The 17,439-nt window shown below is 44.3% G+C and overlaps 6 protein-coding genes across 6 annotated transcripts; 5 read left to right on the forward strand and 1 right to left on the reverse strand.

The window, feature by feature from the left end:
- Positions 1 to 1,611: 1,611 nt before the first annotated feature.
- RhiXN_09500 (DDE superfamily endonuclease) lies at positions 1,612 to 2,631 on the forward strand (the record flags this gene model as incomplete). Its single annotated transcript, XM_043329316.1, has 1 exon — positions 1,612 to 2,631. One exon carries the CDS (start codon positions 1,612 to 1,614, stop codon positions 2,629 to 2,631), a length of 1,020 nt encoding a protein of 339 aa, XP_043182150.1.
- A 2,760-nt stretch (positions 2,632 to 5,391) lies between these two features.
- Positions 5,392 to 6,339, forward strand: RhiXN_09501 (Retrotransposon-derived protein PEG10; the record flags this gene model as incomplete). The annotated part of the gene is made up of 2 exons (XM_043329317.1): positions 5,392 to 5,892; positions 5,986 to 6,339. 2 exons carry the CDS (start codon positions 5,392 to 5,394, stop codon positions 6,337 to 6,339), a joined length of 855 nt encoding a protein of 284 aa, XP_043182151.1.
- Positions 6,340 to 6,464: 125 nt separating this feature from the next.
- Positions 6,465 to 6,959, forward strand: RhiXN_09502 (Retrotransposable element Tf2 protein; the record flags this gene model as incomplete). The annotated part of the gene is made up of 1 exon (XM_043329318.1): positions 6,465 to 6,959. The coding sequence occupies one exon, from the start codon at positions 6,465 to 6,467 to the stop codon at positions 6,957 to 6,959; it is 495 nt and encodes a 164-aa protein (XP_043182152.1).
- Positions 6,960 to 7,951: 992 nt separating this feature from the next.
- On the forward strand, positions 7,952 to 9,136 carry RhiXN_09503 (Retrotransposon-derived protein PEG10; the record flags this gene model as incomplete). The annotated part of the gene is made up of 3 exons (XM_043329319.1): positions 7,952 to 8,300; positions 8,352 to 8,491; positions 8,522 to 9,136. The coding sequence occupies 3 exons, from the start codon at positions 7,952 to 7,954 to the stop codon at positions 9,134 to 9,136; spliced, it is 1,104 nt and encodes a 367-aa protein (XP_043182153.1).
- A 254-nt stretch (positions 9,137 to 9,390) lies between these two features.
- On the forward strand, positions 9,391 to 10,794 carry RhiXN_09504 (Retrotransposable element Tf2 protein; the record flags this gene model as incomplete). The annotated part of the gene is made up of 6 exons (XM_043329320.1): positions 9,391 to 9,662; positions 9,710 to 9,874; positions 9,924 to 10,113; positions 10,171 to 10,260; positions 10,309 to 10,457; positions 10,497 to 10,794. The coding sequence occupies 6 exons, from the start codon at positions 9,391 to 9,393 to the stop codon at positions 10,792 to 10,794; spliced, it is 1,164 nt and encodes a 387-aa protein (XP_043182154.1).
- A 216-nt stretch (positions 10,795 to 11,010) lies between these two features.
- On the reverse strand, positions 11,011 to 17,415 carry RhiXN_09505 (Retrotransposable element Tf2 protein; the record flags this gene model as incomplete). Its single annotated transcript, XM_043329321.1, has 9 exons — positions 11,011 to 11,056; positions 11,134 to 11,166; positions 11,221 to 11,395; positions 12,873 to 13,209; positions 13,258 to 13,746; positions 13,812 to 14,028; positions 14,110 to 14,477; positions 15,119 to 15,502; positions 16,180 to 17,415. The coding sequence occupies 9 exons, from the start codon at positions 17,413 to 17,415 to the stop codon at positions 11,011 to 11,013; spliced, it is 3,285 nt and encodes a 1,094-aa protein (XP_043182155.1).
- Positions 17,416 to 17,439: the final 24 nt, after the last annotated feature.

Below are 17,439 nucleotides of genomic sequence, written 5' to 3' on the forward strand. Positions count from 1 at the left end.
TGGGAGTATGGTGGATTGAAACACTATCACTCAATCACAACAATCCTTACAGTATTGTTGCGCTATACTTGATCTTGAGCTCAACAACTGTCACAGTCAAAGGGCACAGGGTTGCAGTAAGTAAAGTAATAGGCTACCATGTGTCTGTTGGGACTGGCCTATGGTCTTAGTGTGCCAAATAACCTCCTATGCTATTTACAGTGAGTCAATCACTAAAGTAAATGCGCAGATAAGCTGTTAAAGGCTTGTGTGTATATGTCAATACATAAGAGTGGATAAATGGATGCATTAGAAGCGTCTTCACAGGGTCCTTTTATACCCTGAGAAGGCACACAAACAAGTATATACATCATTGGTATCAAGAGAGGGTACAGGAGGTACAGGTGGCAACTGAAACACTTGAGGGAGCCAATACTTTGGTACAAAGTAAATAACAACAGTCCCTAATATTTGCCCCAAGGCAGTATTTACCTATGTGAGTGCCTGGATGTCCCAAGGCTAAGTGTTTCATCCTTGGAGTAATCAGTCCCAAAGGTATGATACCCCTGAATTGGGTACTTACAGTAAATAGGGCATAATGCTGCCAAATGTTTATGTGTTCTGAGTGTTTGAGCTGTTGTTATGGAGCACACAAACTGGCACACCTAGGCACAAGAGATTTGGTAGTGTGGGATGCCCAGGTGATGGAGAAAAGGAGCATTTAGTGTGCTTGCACTTAAGTGCTGATTAAGTCTCAGAGTGCTTGCCTATGCAACAGGGGGGACCCTGAATATATCTGTGCATAGCCACAAGATAGAATCTTGTATGATAAATACTACAAACCAGGAAAATATTCTTTATTACTGCCTGTAAGTCCAGATGAAATTTTATATATTTAAATGGACAGGAAAACAGCATATATGCAGAAGATATTGCATATTGAGGGTATTCCTGAGGCTTATAGATTTGGCCAAGGTTGCAATTGGAAAGAGAGACCTTGAAAACCTTATTTTGCATCTTCAACTCATTTTATCTACTGTAGTATTTGTGATGTAATAAATACAATAAGTACAGATCAAATGGTAAATGTGATATCTTGTCATAAACAGAGGAAAATAGAACTAGCCAGAATTGAACCAGCTTGACCACTAAGCCATAGAGCCCTATTATTCCTCTGTTGACAACCCATGATTACACCTGCTACCCCCCAAATTTGGGCTTGGGCCAGCATGCAACCACTTATACTGGTTGTGTGACCATATCCAGCACATATCTACAGTGCTGTTCAACACTGTTCACAGAGATGCTGTTTTATTCATAAACAAGCCATTATCTCATCACCAGTGGGCATACCAATTTGAAATGTCTCTCAAACAAGCACTATCACTTCTTTTATGTGTTGTACTTAGTTTGGTCTGATTTGGCTGAGAATTGACTGAGTAACAAACAAAATTATCAGGGTATGTCTGAACAGTTTTGAACAATGGGGTCTAGCCCCCCAATGATTTCATGGTGACATCAGCTGTGATACCATATGATGTCATTCAATGATGTCATACTCTACTGGCAGGTCATTTAATCCCTCCCAATTGCTCTGAGTCTGCCTCAACCCTCTGTTGTCCTCTGCCTACCATGCCTAAAGCTTTGCCTCCCTCTGATGTCCAGAATAATGTTGATAAGCTCATAAAAGGCCTTCACTTCTCAGAAATTCACTCTCAAACTGGTGTCAGTACTGGAATGATTAGCAGGATAGGGGCAATGCACTGTCCTGAGCTCCCCAAGCACTCAGGTGGCTGCCCTTCTAAGCTCTCACCCACCAATATTTGCCATGCCACCCACCTGTTGACTGGCCCTGCCCCCACAACCCCATGCCTAGTTGCTCAAGAGCTCTCTAGCACAAATGAGGACACTGTCTCAAGCCTTACTTTGCATTGGGCAGTGCAGAAAGCTGGTGTGGTGCCTTTTGTCAAGCCCAAAAAGCCAGCTATGACAAAGGAACATATCAAGGCACATTATGAATTTGCTATGGCACACCAGCACTGGACAATCAATGACTGGAAGAGGGTCCAATGGTCAGATGAGACCAAGATCAACAGATTTGGGTCAGATGGGCACTGCTATGCCTATAAAAGGGTTGGCCAGGCACCTCAGCCCCACCAGATCATCAAAACCAATAAGAATGGAGGAGGCCATGTCATGATATGGGCATGCATGGGGTGGAAAGGCCCTGGTCTTATGTGCAAGATAGATGGGTCTCTCACCAAGGAACTCTATGTGGAGATCCTAGAAGATGAATTCAAGCAAACTCTGGAGTACTATGGGCTGGACATGCAGAAGGGCATATTTATGCAAGACAATGCAAGCTCCCACAAGGCCCATATTATAAAAGACTGGTTCCAAGAGAATGGCTTAGAGGTCTTTGAGTGGCCTGCTAACTCCCCAGACCTCAATCCAACTGAAAGCCTTTGGGATCAAATCAAGAGGGAGCTTTATAGCTATGAAACCCCTGCAAGTGGAATGTTGGAATTATTGGAGAGGGTGCAGGAGATTTGGGACAAAGTTAGTACCCAGAAGTGCCAGGATTTGATAGAGAGTATGCCTAAGAGAATTCAGGCTTGGATCAAGGCCAAAGGTGGCCCAACCAAGTATTGATATTTGCTTGACTTGTATATCCTGTAGTCCATTGTTCAAAACTGTTCACAGAGATTGTTCCATTGTTCTGAATGTATCTTCATCAAATCTCATTCAAACTGAATAAGATAAATTGTGTTAGACATAGAAGACACTACCAATTATACCAGATGAATTTCAAATTTATCATGTGACAATTGATTTAGTAACAACTGATACAGTACAAATGTTCCAATCCTGTGAACAGTTTTGAACAGCACTGTATAACAACAGCTATCCTAGAGTTGAGACATGCCATCCAGTGGAGGATTGGGAAGATCAATAAGTGCATTAAGCCCAATATGCACCCATCCATGTACTCACTATGGTTGCTAACCCTGGTCCCAAGTTCCAATGGGTCAGCACCCATTGGAAACCTCAACAGGTCCAAGAGGTGGAGCTTATTGTCAAATGCAAGGTATTTCTTTTTAATTTCTTATCTATTTTAATACAGCTAATGATTCTTGTTCTGCAGATGCTATGTATACTACAGGCATTGGGAGACTTACTGAGGGACTAAAATGAAGAGAGCAGTGCTGCAACTGCAGCAGCCTATGCCCAGTGGTCAGTTCATATGCAACTCCTCTCCTGTGCATTAGAGGGTGCTGCAAGTCTGTTGTAGACCTGCTATAAGGCAGTTTACTTGCTGGTAGGATGGGTGCTTAAGGCCATAGCTACTAGAACAAACTAACTAAGTAGTCTACTACTAACCAAGGCAAGGCAATGAAGGCAATACTTAAAGTGACAATATGTTGAAGACACATTCAATACTGTGGAATTTACTCCCATTTTCTTGATTTTAAACAAAGACAAACAGACAACATTTTCAATCATGTGACCTTGGTGCTTATGTCATACCCCAAGTGCCTTGCCACATCCCCTCCACTGCTTAGTCAGCTATGTAACACCTCCACCTTGATGACATCATAGGTGACATGTATGCATGAGTAAGGCTACCAATGGAGCAGGCTTCTTATTGGTTATGATATTTGTAATTAGCACTGCCTTGTAACTATATATAAGGAGGGCAATCAACCATGGTAATCCCCAGGTTGATTACCTCTTGTTGCACTCCAATCACTGTATAAGGGCCTTACACCCAGTAACCTTACTTAGTTCACTTAGCACACTGCCTTAAGCAGCTTTGCCACTGTACTTAGATAGCTTATTGCTGCCTTAAGTGTCCTTGTTGTTGTAGTTAGGTAGCTTGCTGCTGTAGATAGCCTTCTTGTTGCCTTAAGCAACTGTTACACCCTCATGGATTATACCACCAGATTCACCTCTTTTTTCTAATATTTTTAGTATTTTTCCAAACATTATATCTTTACTTTTTCAATAATGTGACCTTGGCACTCATTATGCCAAGATGCTATGCCAAGATGCCATGCCAAGATGCCATGCCAAGATGCCATGCCAAGGGTGCTTACCACAAATCCACACTTCTCTTTTCACATGGACACTTCTTTTCCCACATGCACAGACCATATGTAGATAGTTCCTTTTCTTATATATACAGCAGGAAAATCACTTGGAGACCCCAAGTCAATTTTACCTCATCTTTCATCACAGACAGGTCCCAGTAGCCAGCTAAGTAGCTGGATCATCAGAAGTACCTCACACCATACCCAATAGTCACCCAACTCCTCATTGGCCTAAGGCCCTTCAACATCAACAGTAGATATTTAGTAGTTGCCTTACACAAATTAGCTAGAAGTAGATAGCCTAGTGAGTTGTCTGACCTTGTTTAGTATGGCCTTAAGCACCTGCCACTAGCAAGTACCCAACCTTACAGTTGGCATACAACATTGTAAAATTGACTTTACTGTAGGCTTGATCAACAACAAGAAGCACCCCTGTACTAGCACAAGGGAAAACACCTGATTGGACTCCCCTTTGGTCTAGAATAATCAAAAAGACATTGGTCCCAGGTAGTACCAAATTGCTATAAGGCAAAAGGTGTATAGTTGTCTGCATACCATGAGTTTTGCCAGAACTCAGCAGATAGTGGCCCTAGACAGCTGATGCACCTGCTTGCTAAAAACCTGCTTGTATCACAATTGCCAGATCTGTTGACTTGTTGTAGGGATATTTCAATGCTAGGTGTCTGATGCAAGGGTTTAATGTACACATTCTGCATAAAAACCACTCATAAGTCCTGCATCAGGCACTCACTCCCCCCACACCATCTACATTATTCCCTCCACATGCTCTGGTGCCCACCATCCCTACTCTTGCCCCCACAGTCACACCAGTCAACATTCCCTGGCAACCTGCACCCAACCACCCACTTGCAGCCCATCACCTGCTGCAGAACACTTGCCAATTATGGAACCAGAACCAACCCTTAGGATCCTTCTCAATGCCATCAATGCCCTGTCCTCTTGTCCTGGACATGGTCACATGACCAGTACAAGTGGTTGCATGCTGGCCCAAGCCCAAATTTGGGGGGTAGCAGGTGTAATCATGGGTTGTCAGCAGAGGAATAATAGGGCTCTATGGCTTAGTGGTCAAGCTGGTTCAATTCTGGCTAGTTCTAGTTTCCTCTGTTTATGACACCTCCCAAGTTGGATCCCTCCAGGACCAAGTTAAGTCTCAAGGCAAGACTATCCAACAACTCCTTGCTATATGCAAGGAGACCAACAACCTTGCCAGAGACAAGGACAAAGGGCAAACTAAACCTGGCCTAACAACTGGCCCTTCCACCCCTCAGACCAACAGGGGGGCCAAACCAACTCTCCAAAAATGGTTAGGCCTGGAAGACCTTCCCTTGCCAACCCCTTCCAACCAATTAGGGCTACAGGTGGATACAACTCAAAGGAGGAAGAACCAAGGCAAGAAGTCAAGAAGGAGCCTTGCAGAGCATCTAGGGGTTTGAGTTCACTCACCCCATTTAATGAAGGTATGGGCACCAAACATCCCAAAATGGAACTCCCCAACCCTTACAAAGGCAATACCAGGGGACATAAGGCCACCCAGTGGCTGGACTGCATACTGCTGTGGGTAGCTCTTCACCAGCACCAGTTCAATGAAGAACAACATATGGTTGTGTGGATTCTATACCACATGGAAGACAAGGTTGCCAATTGGGCCCTCCCCCTGATCAACAATATTATTAAGGGAAAAGTTTTGGCCCCCAGGACCATCAAGTCTCTTGGGATGAGATTCAAACAGGTGTTTGCAGACCCAGATGCCAAACAAGCCACTGCACAGAAGATTGCTGCACTCACCCAAACCTCCTCCACAGTGGAGTATGTCACTGAGTTCCAAAATCTAATTGCAGAACTATACTGGAACAAATAGGCATATATTGCCCAATTCACTTGAGGCCTTCACCAGAAGGTCAAGGAACTCCTATCAACCAAGGATTCCATTCCAGACAAACTTGAGGCCATTTTTGCAGCTTCTATTAAAATTGATAACACCCACCACAAAAACAAGGAGAATGGTCCCAAGAAGGTCACCAAGTCACTGGTCACTGCAACCTCTTCCACCACCACCACTCACAGGGTCCATTTACCCAAGGACCCTAACTATGTCACTCCTGAGGAGAGGGACCATTGTTGTGAAGCTGGTCTCTGCATTAAATGCAGACAAAAGGGGCATGGTATCAAGCAATGCCCCAATGGATGGAAAGCCCTGATCAAAGAGGCAGCCAAGGTTGTGGAGGTCACCCAGTTGGAAAAAGAATGAGGCCAAGGACTACTATCAAGCCCTTGGTCAAGTCAATAGATGTGCATATACCTGTCTCAGAATTTGAATTTGTATCTTTTGCCAAAGACTCAAATAAAAAACCCTTGCTATATCTAGACCTAGTCATGCATGACTACCCAACAGACCCTCTGAAAACCCTTGTAGACTCAGGCACTACCTTCAACTTCATCTCCCTTGCAATTGTAGAAAAATACAAAATTCCAAAAATCCTGCTCAAAAATCCACAAGTAGTGAGAATGCTAGATGGTACCATCTCTCAGACTGGTTGCATATGGCACCAGGTTCAACTTGCAGTTTTGGCTAATGGCCACACACACTCCATCCCTTTCCTTGTATGCCCCATTGGAAACACCCCTGCCATAATTGGCATGACATGGCTTGCTCAGGAGTTGCCTCTCAGAGACTGGTCCTTAGGCAACATCACCTTTCCTAAGCAAATTCAGATTGTGTCAGCAGAAGAAGCAGACCCAGACCCATTAGCCAATTGTCCCTCACAATATGTTACACCCTCTAAACATATACCACTAGAATTGGACAAATTTTCTAATATTTCTACTATTTTTTACACACTCAATATCTTTGTTTTTTCAATCATGTGATCTTGGCGCTTATTTTTGCCAAGATGCCACACTGAGATGCTGTGCCAAGGGCACTTAGGATAAATCCACAATTCTGCACAGCCCACAACATGCTTCTCTTTTCACATGTAGCCTTCTATTCACACATGCACAGACCACATGCATTTAGTACCTCTGTCTATCTGAACAGCAGGGAAATCACTTGGAAACCCCAAGTTGATTTTACCTTGTCTCACATCCAAGACAGGTACTGAGTAGTCAGTTAGTAGTTTGGACCTTAAGTCCTTTACTCATCAGTAGTCATTTGCGCCTTATAGCCCTTCACTGTCAGAAGTACCATTACCACCAGCCTTAGCCCCTTACCCACCACAGATAGATACCAGTAGACTGCCCTAAGCAGTGTTTAGATAGCCTTAGTTAGTTTGCTTTGTCATAGTATGGCCACAAGTGCCTGCCCATCAGCATGTACCCAACCTTATAGTTGGCATACAACATTGTAAAATTGACTTTACTGTAGGCTTGATCAACAAACAAGAAGCACCCCTGTACTAGCACAAGGGAGAACACCTGGGCAGGCTTGCCTTTTGTCTTTAATAATCAAACAGACATTAGTCCCAGGTAGTACCAAATTGCTATCAGGCAGAAGGTGCCTATTGTCTGCATACCACAAGTTTTGCTGGAACTCAGCAGTTAGCAACCCTAGTCAGCTGACTCACCTGGTTGCAAAAAACCTGCTTGTATCACAATTGCCAGATCTGTTGATTTGCTGTAGGGATTGTTCAATGCTAGGTGTTTGATGCAAGGGTTTAGCATTCACTTACTGCACAAAAACTGCTCATAAGTCCTGTTCCAGGCACTTGTAACCCCCTCACCATCTCATCATTCCATCCACATGCTCTGGTGTCCCCCATCCATACTCCCATCCCACCAATTGCTCCAGCCAACATTCCATGGCAGCCCACTCCCAACCACCCTCTTGCAGCACATCACCCACTGTGCCACACCTGTCCAGAATGGAACCAGAGCCAACCATTATTGATCTCCTTGCAGCTATCACTGCCCTCACCTCCACAGTCAGGTCCTTGCAGGACCAAGTCAAATCACAAGGCAAGCTCATCACTCAGCTGCTTGCCATATGCAAGGAAACTGCCAACCCTGTTGGCAACAAGGACCAAGGGGCAACCCAAGCCAAGCCTGGCCCATTGACTGGGCCTATTACCCCTTCCACCCAATCAGGAGGACAAGCCAACACTCCAAGAACAGCTAGGCCTGGGCTTAGTGCCCTGTTCCAACCAATTAGAAGCACAGTTGGATACAACCCAGAGGAAGAGGGGCCAAGGAGGGAGATCAAAAAAGAGCCATGTGGAGCATCTAGGGGCTTAAGCAGCCTAACTCCATTCTAAGAAGGGACAGGGACTGAATGTCCCAAAATGGAATTGCCAGACCCCTACAAGGGTGATACACAAAGACAGAAAGCCACACAACAGCTTGATTGGATGCTCCTATGGGTGGCCCTCCACTCCAATCAATTTGACAAAGAAGAACAGATGGTGGTATGAATTCTCTATCACATGGAGGACAAGGCTGCCAATTGGGCCCTCCCCCTCATAAACAACATCATTAAGGGCAAGGGAAGCGCCCCTACAACAATCAAGGCCCTAGGGCTCTGCTTCAAGGAAGCATTTGCAGACCCAGACACCAAGAGAGCTGCTGCGCACAAAATTGCTGCCCTTGTCCAGACCGCCTCAACAGCAGAATACATTGCTGAGTTCTGCAATGAGGTTGCAGAGCTTGATTGGAACAAAGAAGCATGTATTGCGCAATTCACTAGGGGCCTTCATTGGAAGGTTAAGGAACTCCTGTCCACTAAGGACAACATCCCAGACAATCTTGAGGCCATATTTGCTGCCTCAATCAAAACTGACAATACCCATTGGGAAAACAAGGAGAACCACCCCAAAAAGGCAGCCAAGGCCCCAGTCACTGCAACCACTTCCACCACTACCACTCATTGGGTCTGCCTATCTAAGGACCCCAACTATGTCACCCCTGAGGAACAAGATTGCTGCCACACAGCAGGACTGTGCATCAAGTGCAGCCAAAATGGCCATGGGATCAAACAGTGCCCAAATGGTTGGAAAGCTATCCTAAAAGAAACAGCTAAGGTAGCTGAGTCTGAGGAGTTGGGAAAAGAATAAGACCAAGGATTACTGCCAAACCCTTGGTCCCAGAAAATGTGCCTGTAGAATCTGTAGAAACCAAATTTGTATTTATTGCTCTTGATTCAAATGAACACCCACTGCTTTTTATCAACCTACACATGCAACATTCCTTGGTTAAACCCATCAAAACCCTCATGGACTCCTGAGCCACCTGCAATTTCATATCCCCAGCACTAGTGGAAAAATTGAAAATCCCTAAAACCCTACTCAAAAATCCATGAGTAGTGGGAATGTTAAATGGTACTATTTCCCAGACTGGTTGCATTTGGCACCAGGCTCAACTTGCAGTCTTGGCCAATGGCCACTCACACTCCATTCCTTTCCTAGTTTGTCCCATTGGAGACACACCAGCCATACTTGGCATGACATGGCTCTCTCAGGAGTCATCCCTCATTGACTGGACTTCAGGGACAATCACCTTCCCAGATCAAGTACAAATTGCCTTAGAAGAAGATGCAGATCTAGACCCCCTAGCTGACCTACAGCCCAATATCACAAATTTGTCAGGGTCTTTGGAGAAGAAGAATTTAAGGTCCTCCCTCCACATAGGGAATATGACATTGCCATAGACCTCCTCCCAGATGCTAAACTCTCCCTGGGCTCCATTTACAGCATGACAGATGCAGAGTCTAAAGCCCTGAAACAACATATTGAAGTAGAATTAGCCACAGGCAAGATTTTCCCCAGTACTTCTTCAGCAGGGGCCCCTGCCATGTTTGTAAAAAAAGGCAGATGGTTCCCTACATCTAGTTGTAGATTACAGGAAGCTCAATGATGTTACGCTCAAAAATGTCTACCCCTTACCTAGGCAGGATGACGTAATGGCCAAGTTGCATCATGCCAAGATATTCACAAAACTAGACCTAAGGTGGGGCTATAACAATGTACAGATCAAGGCTGGAGATGAATGGAAAACAGTGTTTAGAACAAAATATGGGCTATTTGAATATCTGGTGATGCCTTTTGGCTGAACCAATGCCCCTGCTGCCTTCCAACACTTCATGAATGAGCCCTTCCAAGATCTCATTGACATTACCATGGGCATCTATTTGGACAACATCTTGATCTTCTTGGAAAAAATGGAAGAACACCCAGAACATGTAAGAGAGGTACTATCCAGGCTATCACAGAACCAACTCTTCTGCAAGCTATCAAAATATCACTTCCAGGTCACTACAGTGGACTATCTTGGTATTGTCATCTCCCCAGCCAGACTCTCAACAGATCAGAAGAAGATAGAAGCAGTAACCACCTGGCCCATGCCCAGAACAGTCAAACAAGTCCAGGCCTTTGTAGGGTTTGTCAATTACCTCCAATGATTCATCCCCAATTTCAGCTCTGTGGCATGCCCCCTCCATAATCTCACAAAAAAGGAAATCCCTTGGTCATGGGGAAATCTGGAAGAGGAAGCATTTCAGGAATTGAAATGCCTGGTCACCAAGTCACCAGTACTAATCCACTCCAATTCCAATCTACCCTACCACTTAGAGACAGACACCTCAGGGGTAGCCATGGGAGCCATCTTTAGTCAAAGAGGGACAGACAACCAATTACACCCAGTAGCACACATGTCAAAATCCTTCTCAGATGTACAATTGGTGTCTATCCAATTCTTGCCATCAGCTGTGGCATAACTACAATCAGCAAACACAGAAGGCTTAGAATTGGAACAAATAACAGTAGAACACCCCCATTGGCAATGGCGCTCTGATCTGTAACTAGTGCAGAAGTTGAAGTCTTCCTGCACCCACATCTTTAATGGAACCTTGGACCAATCCATATCATCCAGCACTACATACTGAACCATAGGATGATCACTAAATTAATTAGAGTTAAGGTTCTGTCTGAACCTAATATGGTGGCCCCAAGAACAAGCCAGGGCTGACTTCCCTGTCTCTGAGGGACCCCACAGAACAAGAATCTTACCACAATCAGATTCAGGGTCACGCTCCAATATATTGGAGGTAACCCACTCCTGAACACCCAGTGGCAAATTAACTGTAGCCCTGGTAACAGCTCATCAATACTCCCTTCTAACATAAGAAAAGAGGGATACTTACTTCTTAAGGGCCTTGGGCTCACACACACCCTGAGGAAGGGCACCCCTGTCCCTGTAGAAGTAACCAGTAAAGGCCTTGAGGTTGGTATACCCCATGGCCATGTCACAAGGTTGGCACTCCTTGAGACAACCAAAGAACCCCTCAGCATCCTCTGCCTCCATTACATAGGCAAAGTCTTTGTTAAGAGTTGTGTAAGTACAGGAGTAAGAAAGAATTACTATATACAAAATGTATCTGGGAATAACTAAGAACTAGTATTAAGAATCAGAATATATGCACAGAATATATGCACAATATAGGCTAGGTTATCAGGAATAACAACTCCTAACAAATAGTCTAGCAACTATGAAGTGCAGGTGGTTGGTTATGTATAGTACCTTAGACTAATGTTACTTAAGCCTAAGTGACTAAAGGTATGTATACTTAAGGTCTCTGAGATAGTACCTTAAGTAAGAGGGTTACCTGACTAATGTACAGGATTTATAGGATTTGCCTAATAAGTATAGGACTTATATATGCTTAAGTAAGACTTAAGACTTATGGGGCTTACCTAAAATATATCTAGGATTTATGAGATATTATAGATAAAGCTATCTACAATATGGGGGTATGGTGGATTGAAACACTATCACTCAATCACAACAATCCTTACAGTATTGTTGCACTATACTCAATGTTGAACTCAACAACTGTGACAGTCAAGGGGCACAGGGCTGCAGTAAGTACACTAATAGGTTACCCTGTGTCTGTTGGCACTGGCCTATGGTCTTAGTGCACCAAATAACCTCCTATGCTATTTACAGTGAGTCAATCACTAAAGTAAATGTGCAGATAAGCTGTTAAAGGCTTGTGTGTATATGTCAATACATAAGAGTGGATAAATGGATGCATTAGAAGCGTCTTCACAGGGTCCTTTTATACCCTGAGAAGGTGCACAAACAAGTATATACATGATTGATATCAAGAGGGGGTACAGGAGGTACATGTGGCAACTGAAACACTTGAGGGAGCCAATACTTTGGTAAATAGTAAACAAACAACAGATCCTAATATTTGCCCCAAGGCAGTATTTACCTGTGTGGGTCCTTAGATGTCCCAAGGCTAAGTGTTTCATCCTTGGAGTAAACAGTCCCAAAGGTAGGGTACTGCTGCATTGGGTACTTACAGTAAATGGGGCATAACTCTGCCAAATGTTGTCCGTTTTGGGAGTTTGACCCAGCGTTCTGGAGCGCACAAACAGGCGCACCTAAGTGCAAGCGATTCGGCAGTGTGGGATGCCCGGGTGATGGAGAAAAGGCGCATTTAGTGCGTCGGCGCTTAAGCGCTGATTAAGCGCCGGAGCACTTGCCTATGCGACAGGGGGGACCCTGAATATTTCTGTGTGTAGCCACAAGATAGAATCTTGAATAATAAATACTACAAACAAGAGAAATATTACTTGTTACTGTTTATCTACTCAGCTGAATTTATATATATTCAAATGAGTGAGAAAACAGCATATATGCAAAAGGCATTGCATATTGAGGGTATTCCTGAGGTTGGTAGGTTTTGTAAAGGTCACTATTGGATAGAGGGACCTTGAAAACCTTAGTTCGCATCTTTATCTCATTTGTTTACTGTAAGATTACTAGTGTAATTAATAAAATAAGTACAGATTATTGAAGAAATGTCATATCCATAACAGATGGCATTGTTGGCTGCTGGAGCATCTGGGTAATTGGCAAAGAAGTTGCGCAATTTGTCCTTGCAATGCTGTAGATCCTTGGCTGGTTCCTGTGTGTCCTCATGGGGCGCATATCCCTTCCATCTCACCCTGTACTTCCAGATTCTGTCTTCTGCTGCCCAATCTACAAATCTGTCTACTTTGTACTCTTCTTCTCCTTCTGCTGTGATTACAGGCAGCAGAGGGGTGAATGTGCAATCAAACTCTGTGTCTTGTTTGAAAGCAGACAATAAGCTGACATGGAACACATCATGGATCTTCATGGTCTCAGGGAGAGCCAGTCAATAAGCATGAAAGCCTATTCTTTCTATGACAGGGAAAGGGCCATATTGTTTGTGGTCTAGCTTTTTATTGGGGCACTGCAATGTGATATTGGAAGCCAGAAGCCAAACTTTGCCTCCTGGTTGAAACTCAGGAGGTGGTTTCCCTGTGTCTGCCTGTTTGTAGCGCTCCTGAGCCCATTTGATTGATGCCTGTACTGCCTGAATTGTCTCAGCCAGTTGCTTGGCTCTGTCATCAGCAATAGGCAATCCAGTGGGTTCCAGGAGTGGTGAAATGACAGGAGAACATCCATACACAATCTCAAAGGGCAATTTGCCTGTTGCTTTGCTTCTGGCATTGTTGTGAGCAAATTCAGCCAGTGGGAGCCAATCAACCCAATCAGACTGTCTATGATTGATGAAGGGACATAGGTAAGCCTCTAGCCATAGGTTCTTGATCTCAGTTTGTCCATCAGATTGTGGGTGGTAAGCAGTAGAGAAACTAGGAGTGATTTGCAGAGATTTATAGAGTGCCTTGAGGAGCTTGGAGTTGAATGTAGTCCCTCTGTCAGACACAGTGCGCTTCAAGTGCCATGTAGCTTCCAGACATGTTCCAAGAACATCTGAGCAACATCCTTGGCAGTAGCAGTTTCTTTGCAGGGAACCAGGTGCATCATCTTTGAGAAGCGGTCTACAACCACCAGGATGCTGTCATATCCCTTACACTTGGGAAACTTGACAATGAAATCATATGAGATGTCTTCCCAGGGACCTGCAGGGACAGAAAGCAGGTTGAGAGCATAGTTGTGTGCATGGCCCTTGCTTCTTTGGCAGATTTCACAAGACTCCACTTAGCAATTGACTTGGAATTTCATTGCTGGCCAGTAGTAGTGACAGCTGATTAACTCTAGAGTTTGTGCTCTTCCTTGGTGACCAGAAGCAGGAGAATCATGGAAGTGAGATAAGAGTTGCTGTTTGATCTCAGGTTCATCTGGCACAACTACTCTTCCTTGATACAGAAGTAGACCCTTCTGTATTGTATAGTCCTTGAACTTCTGTGCAATGCTGTGGGGCATGGATTTAGGATCTGATACAGCTAGCAAGATTGTGTCAAGACTAGGGTCTTCCTGGGTAGCTTCCTTGATTTGATCCAACAAGGACAAATCTATGTGTGCTGAAAATGCCTCAAAGTGAGATTCTGGAATCATAACTTGTGGAGATGGTTCTAAGTCCATGTGATCTAGTTGTCTTGACAGGGCATCAGGTTTCTGTGACTGTTTCCCAGGTCAATAAGTGTTACACTCCCAAGATTTACACCATTAGAACTGGACAATTTTTCTGTTATTTTTAGTATTTTTTACGGACTTGATATCTATTGTTTTTCAATCACATGATCTTGGCGCTTATCATGCCAAGATGCCATGCCAAGATGCCGTGCCAAGATGCCGTGCCAAGGGCGCTTAGGTGAAATCCATGCTTCTGCGCAGCCTGCAGCACTCTTCTTATTTCATTTAGGTACTTCTTTTCTCACGCGCACAGACCATGTAGATAGTGCCCCTTGCATATATATACAGCAGGAAAATTGCTTGGAGACCCCAAGTCAATTTTACCTCATCTCATACTCATTGAGGAGGGTATTTCAGCCAGCTAAGTAGCCAGCCCCCATCAGTAGAAACCTTACCCCTTACTTGCACTTACCACACCTCCCAGGCCTAAGGCCCCCTTGTCAACAGTAGTTAGTAGTAGGACGCCTTAAGCGTCAGTAGTATAAGCCTTTGATAGATAGTTAGATAAGCATTGTCTGTAGTAGTACAGCCCTAAGCACCTGCCCCACTAGCAAGTACCCACCTTACAGTGGTGTACAACAATAAGCAATGACAAAGTTGTAAGACGCCAGCATGAGATGCCAGCGCACATGACGCCTGTTGAACGTTCTAGCTGATTTCCAGTACTCCAGATTCTTGTGATCAGTAAACACAGTGATAGGCTGCTCAGTTCCTTCCAGAAAGATTCTCCAGTGCTCAAATGCACAAATGATGGCAAGTAGCTCCTTATCATGCGTGTCATAGTTCAGCTCAGCAGGTGAAAAGCTGGCTGACATGAATGCAACAGGATGTAGACAACCATCTTCCTTTCTCTGAGATAGTACAGCGCCCATGGCTGCTCCAGAAGTGTCTGTTTCCAAGGTGTAAGGTTTGGATTCATCAGGGTGAGCTAGAACAGGCTCCTTGCAAATCTCAGCCTTGATTGTGTCAAATGCAGCCTTCTGTTCTTCTAGCCAGATCCATGGTTGCTCCTTCTGAGTAAGGATATTCAGAGGGCGTGTTGTAGACACAATCAATACCACGGAAATTATTCCAATTTTCTCAAATTTAAACAAAGTTAAACAGACAATATTTTCAATCACATGATTTCAGCACCTATATCATACGCTAAGCGCCAAGCCACATCCCCATCCGCACTTTAATCTGCATATGTAGCCACCTCCACCTATGATGTCATCATGACATGTCAGTGACACATATGCATGAGTAAGGCCAACTGCAGAGCAGGGTTCTTATTGGATTAGATATTGCATATAGTATATTTGTAAATTAGCCCACCTGTAGAATATATAAGGAGGCCAACCAACCATGGTAACACCCAGGTCAATTACCTCTTGTTGCATCACCCCACTGCACAAGGACCTTAGGTCCAGTAACCACTTAGTTAACTAGTCTACACTGCCTTAAGCAGCTTCTCAGTTGTACTTAGCTAGCTTGCCATTGCCCTTATGGGCTTGGTTGCTGTAGTATAGTTGGTTGTCAATGTAGGTAGCTTACTTGTTGCCTTAAGCAACATTTACATAGTTCTATATGGCTGTAAGTGCCCGCCTCCTCAACGCCCCTTAAGGATGTCCAGGACAGGGCATGCTAAGCAAGAGAAGTTGGGAACAAAGCAATGGTAGAAGTTTGCAAAACCTAGGAATGATTGCACCTGTTTCACATTTTGGGGTTCAAGCCAATCCATGATTGCTTGCACCTTGTCCTTTTCCATGGAGATGCCCTCAGGAGTAATCACAAGACCAATGTAGGTGACTTCTGTGACAAAGAAGTAGCATTTGGCAGGGTTGCAGAATAAATTATGCTTCAGCAAGCAAGATAAGACTTCCTTGACGTGTTCCACATGCTCTTCTCTTGAGTTTGAGAAGATCAAGATGTCATCCAAATACACAACCACAGAGATGTCAAGTAAATCATGGAATATGTTGTTCATGAAGCGCATAAACACAGCTGGGGCGTTGCTAAGGCCAAATTGCATGACTGTGGGAGCAAAGTGACCAAGGGCAGTGCAAAATGCAGCCTTCCATTCATCTCCTTCCTTGATTCTGATGTTGTGATATCCATTCCTCAAATCTAGCTTTGTGAAGATCTTAGCATGGCGCAATTTCTCAGTTAGCTTGTCCTGTCTGGGTAGTGCATATCTGTCCTTGATTGTGATGGCATTTAGCTGGCAATAGTCCACCACTAAGCAAAGGCTCCCATCAGCCCTTTTTACAAACATTACTGGAGCTCCTGCTGGTGAGGTGGTTGGCACAATCTTCCCAGCTGCAAGTTCTGAGTCAATGTGTTCCTTGAGTGCTTCTCTCTCTGCAGGGGTCATAGAATAGATAGGGCCATAGGGAGGCTGTTTGTCTTCTTCCAGGTCAATAGCAATGTCATAGGGGCAATGTTCTGGCAGTGTGGTAAAGAACTCTTCACTGAACACTTTCTGGAACTCCTGGAATTCAACAGGGAGGTTCTGAGGCTCAGGGCTGATGCTGCCAGCTTGTGCTTCTGTAGCTAAGCAGAGTGAAACTTTCATGGTGGTCCAATCAATGTCTGGATTAGCCAATTTGAGCCATGGGGTTCCAAGGATAAGGTTTCTGTTTCCAAGGGGAAGAGCATAGAAGATGGCGGAAAATTGCCTGTTTTGAGAGCTAAAGACTAACCAAGCCTTGAAGCGGATAGGGTTTTGGACTTGTTTGCCATGAATGCCAATGACACAGCATGGGGAATCCAATTCAATGAGTGGAATGTTGTGAGAACAGGCAAATTGGGGATGAATGAAGTTAGCGGAAGAACCAGAATCAATCAAAGCAGTTTGAGTGTCTGTGATTCCTTCTATGTCTATAGTGAGCAGTGGTGATTTATTGGTTTGCAGGGCTGCACAAAACAAGGGTTCTATAGACATTGAGGGAGATTCAGGAAGCCTAGA

The sequence above is a fragment of the Rhizoctonia solani genome, chromosome 8 (assembly GCF_016906535.1).
Source record: "Rhizoctonia solani chromosome 8, complete sequence".
NCBI classification, from domain to species: domain Eukaryota; kingdom Fungi; phylum Basidiomycota; class Agaricomycetes; order Cantharellales; family Ceratobasidiaceae; genus Rhizoctonia; species Rhizoctonia solani.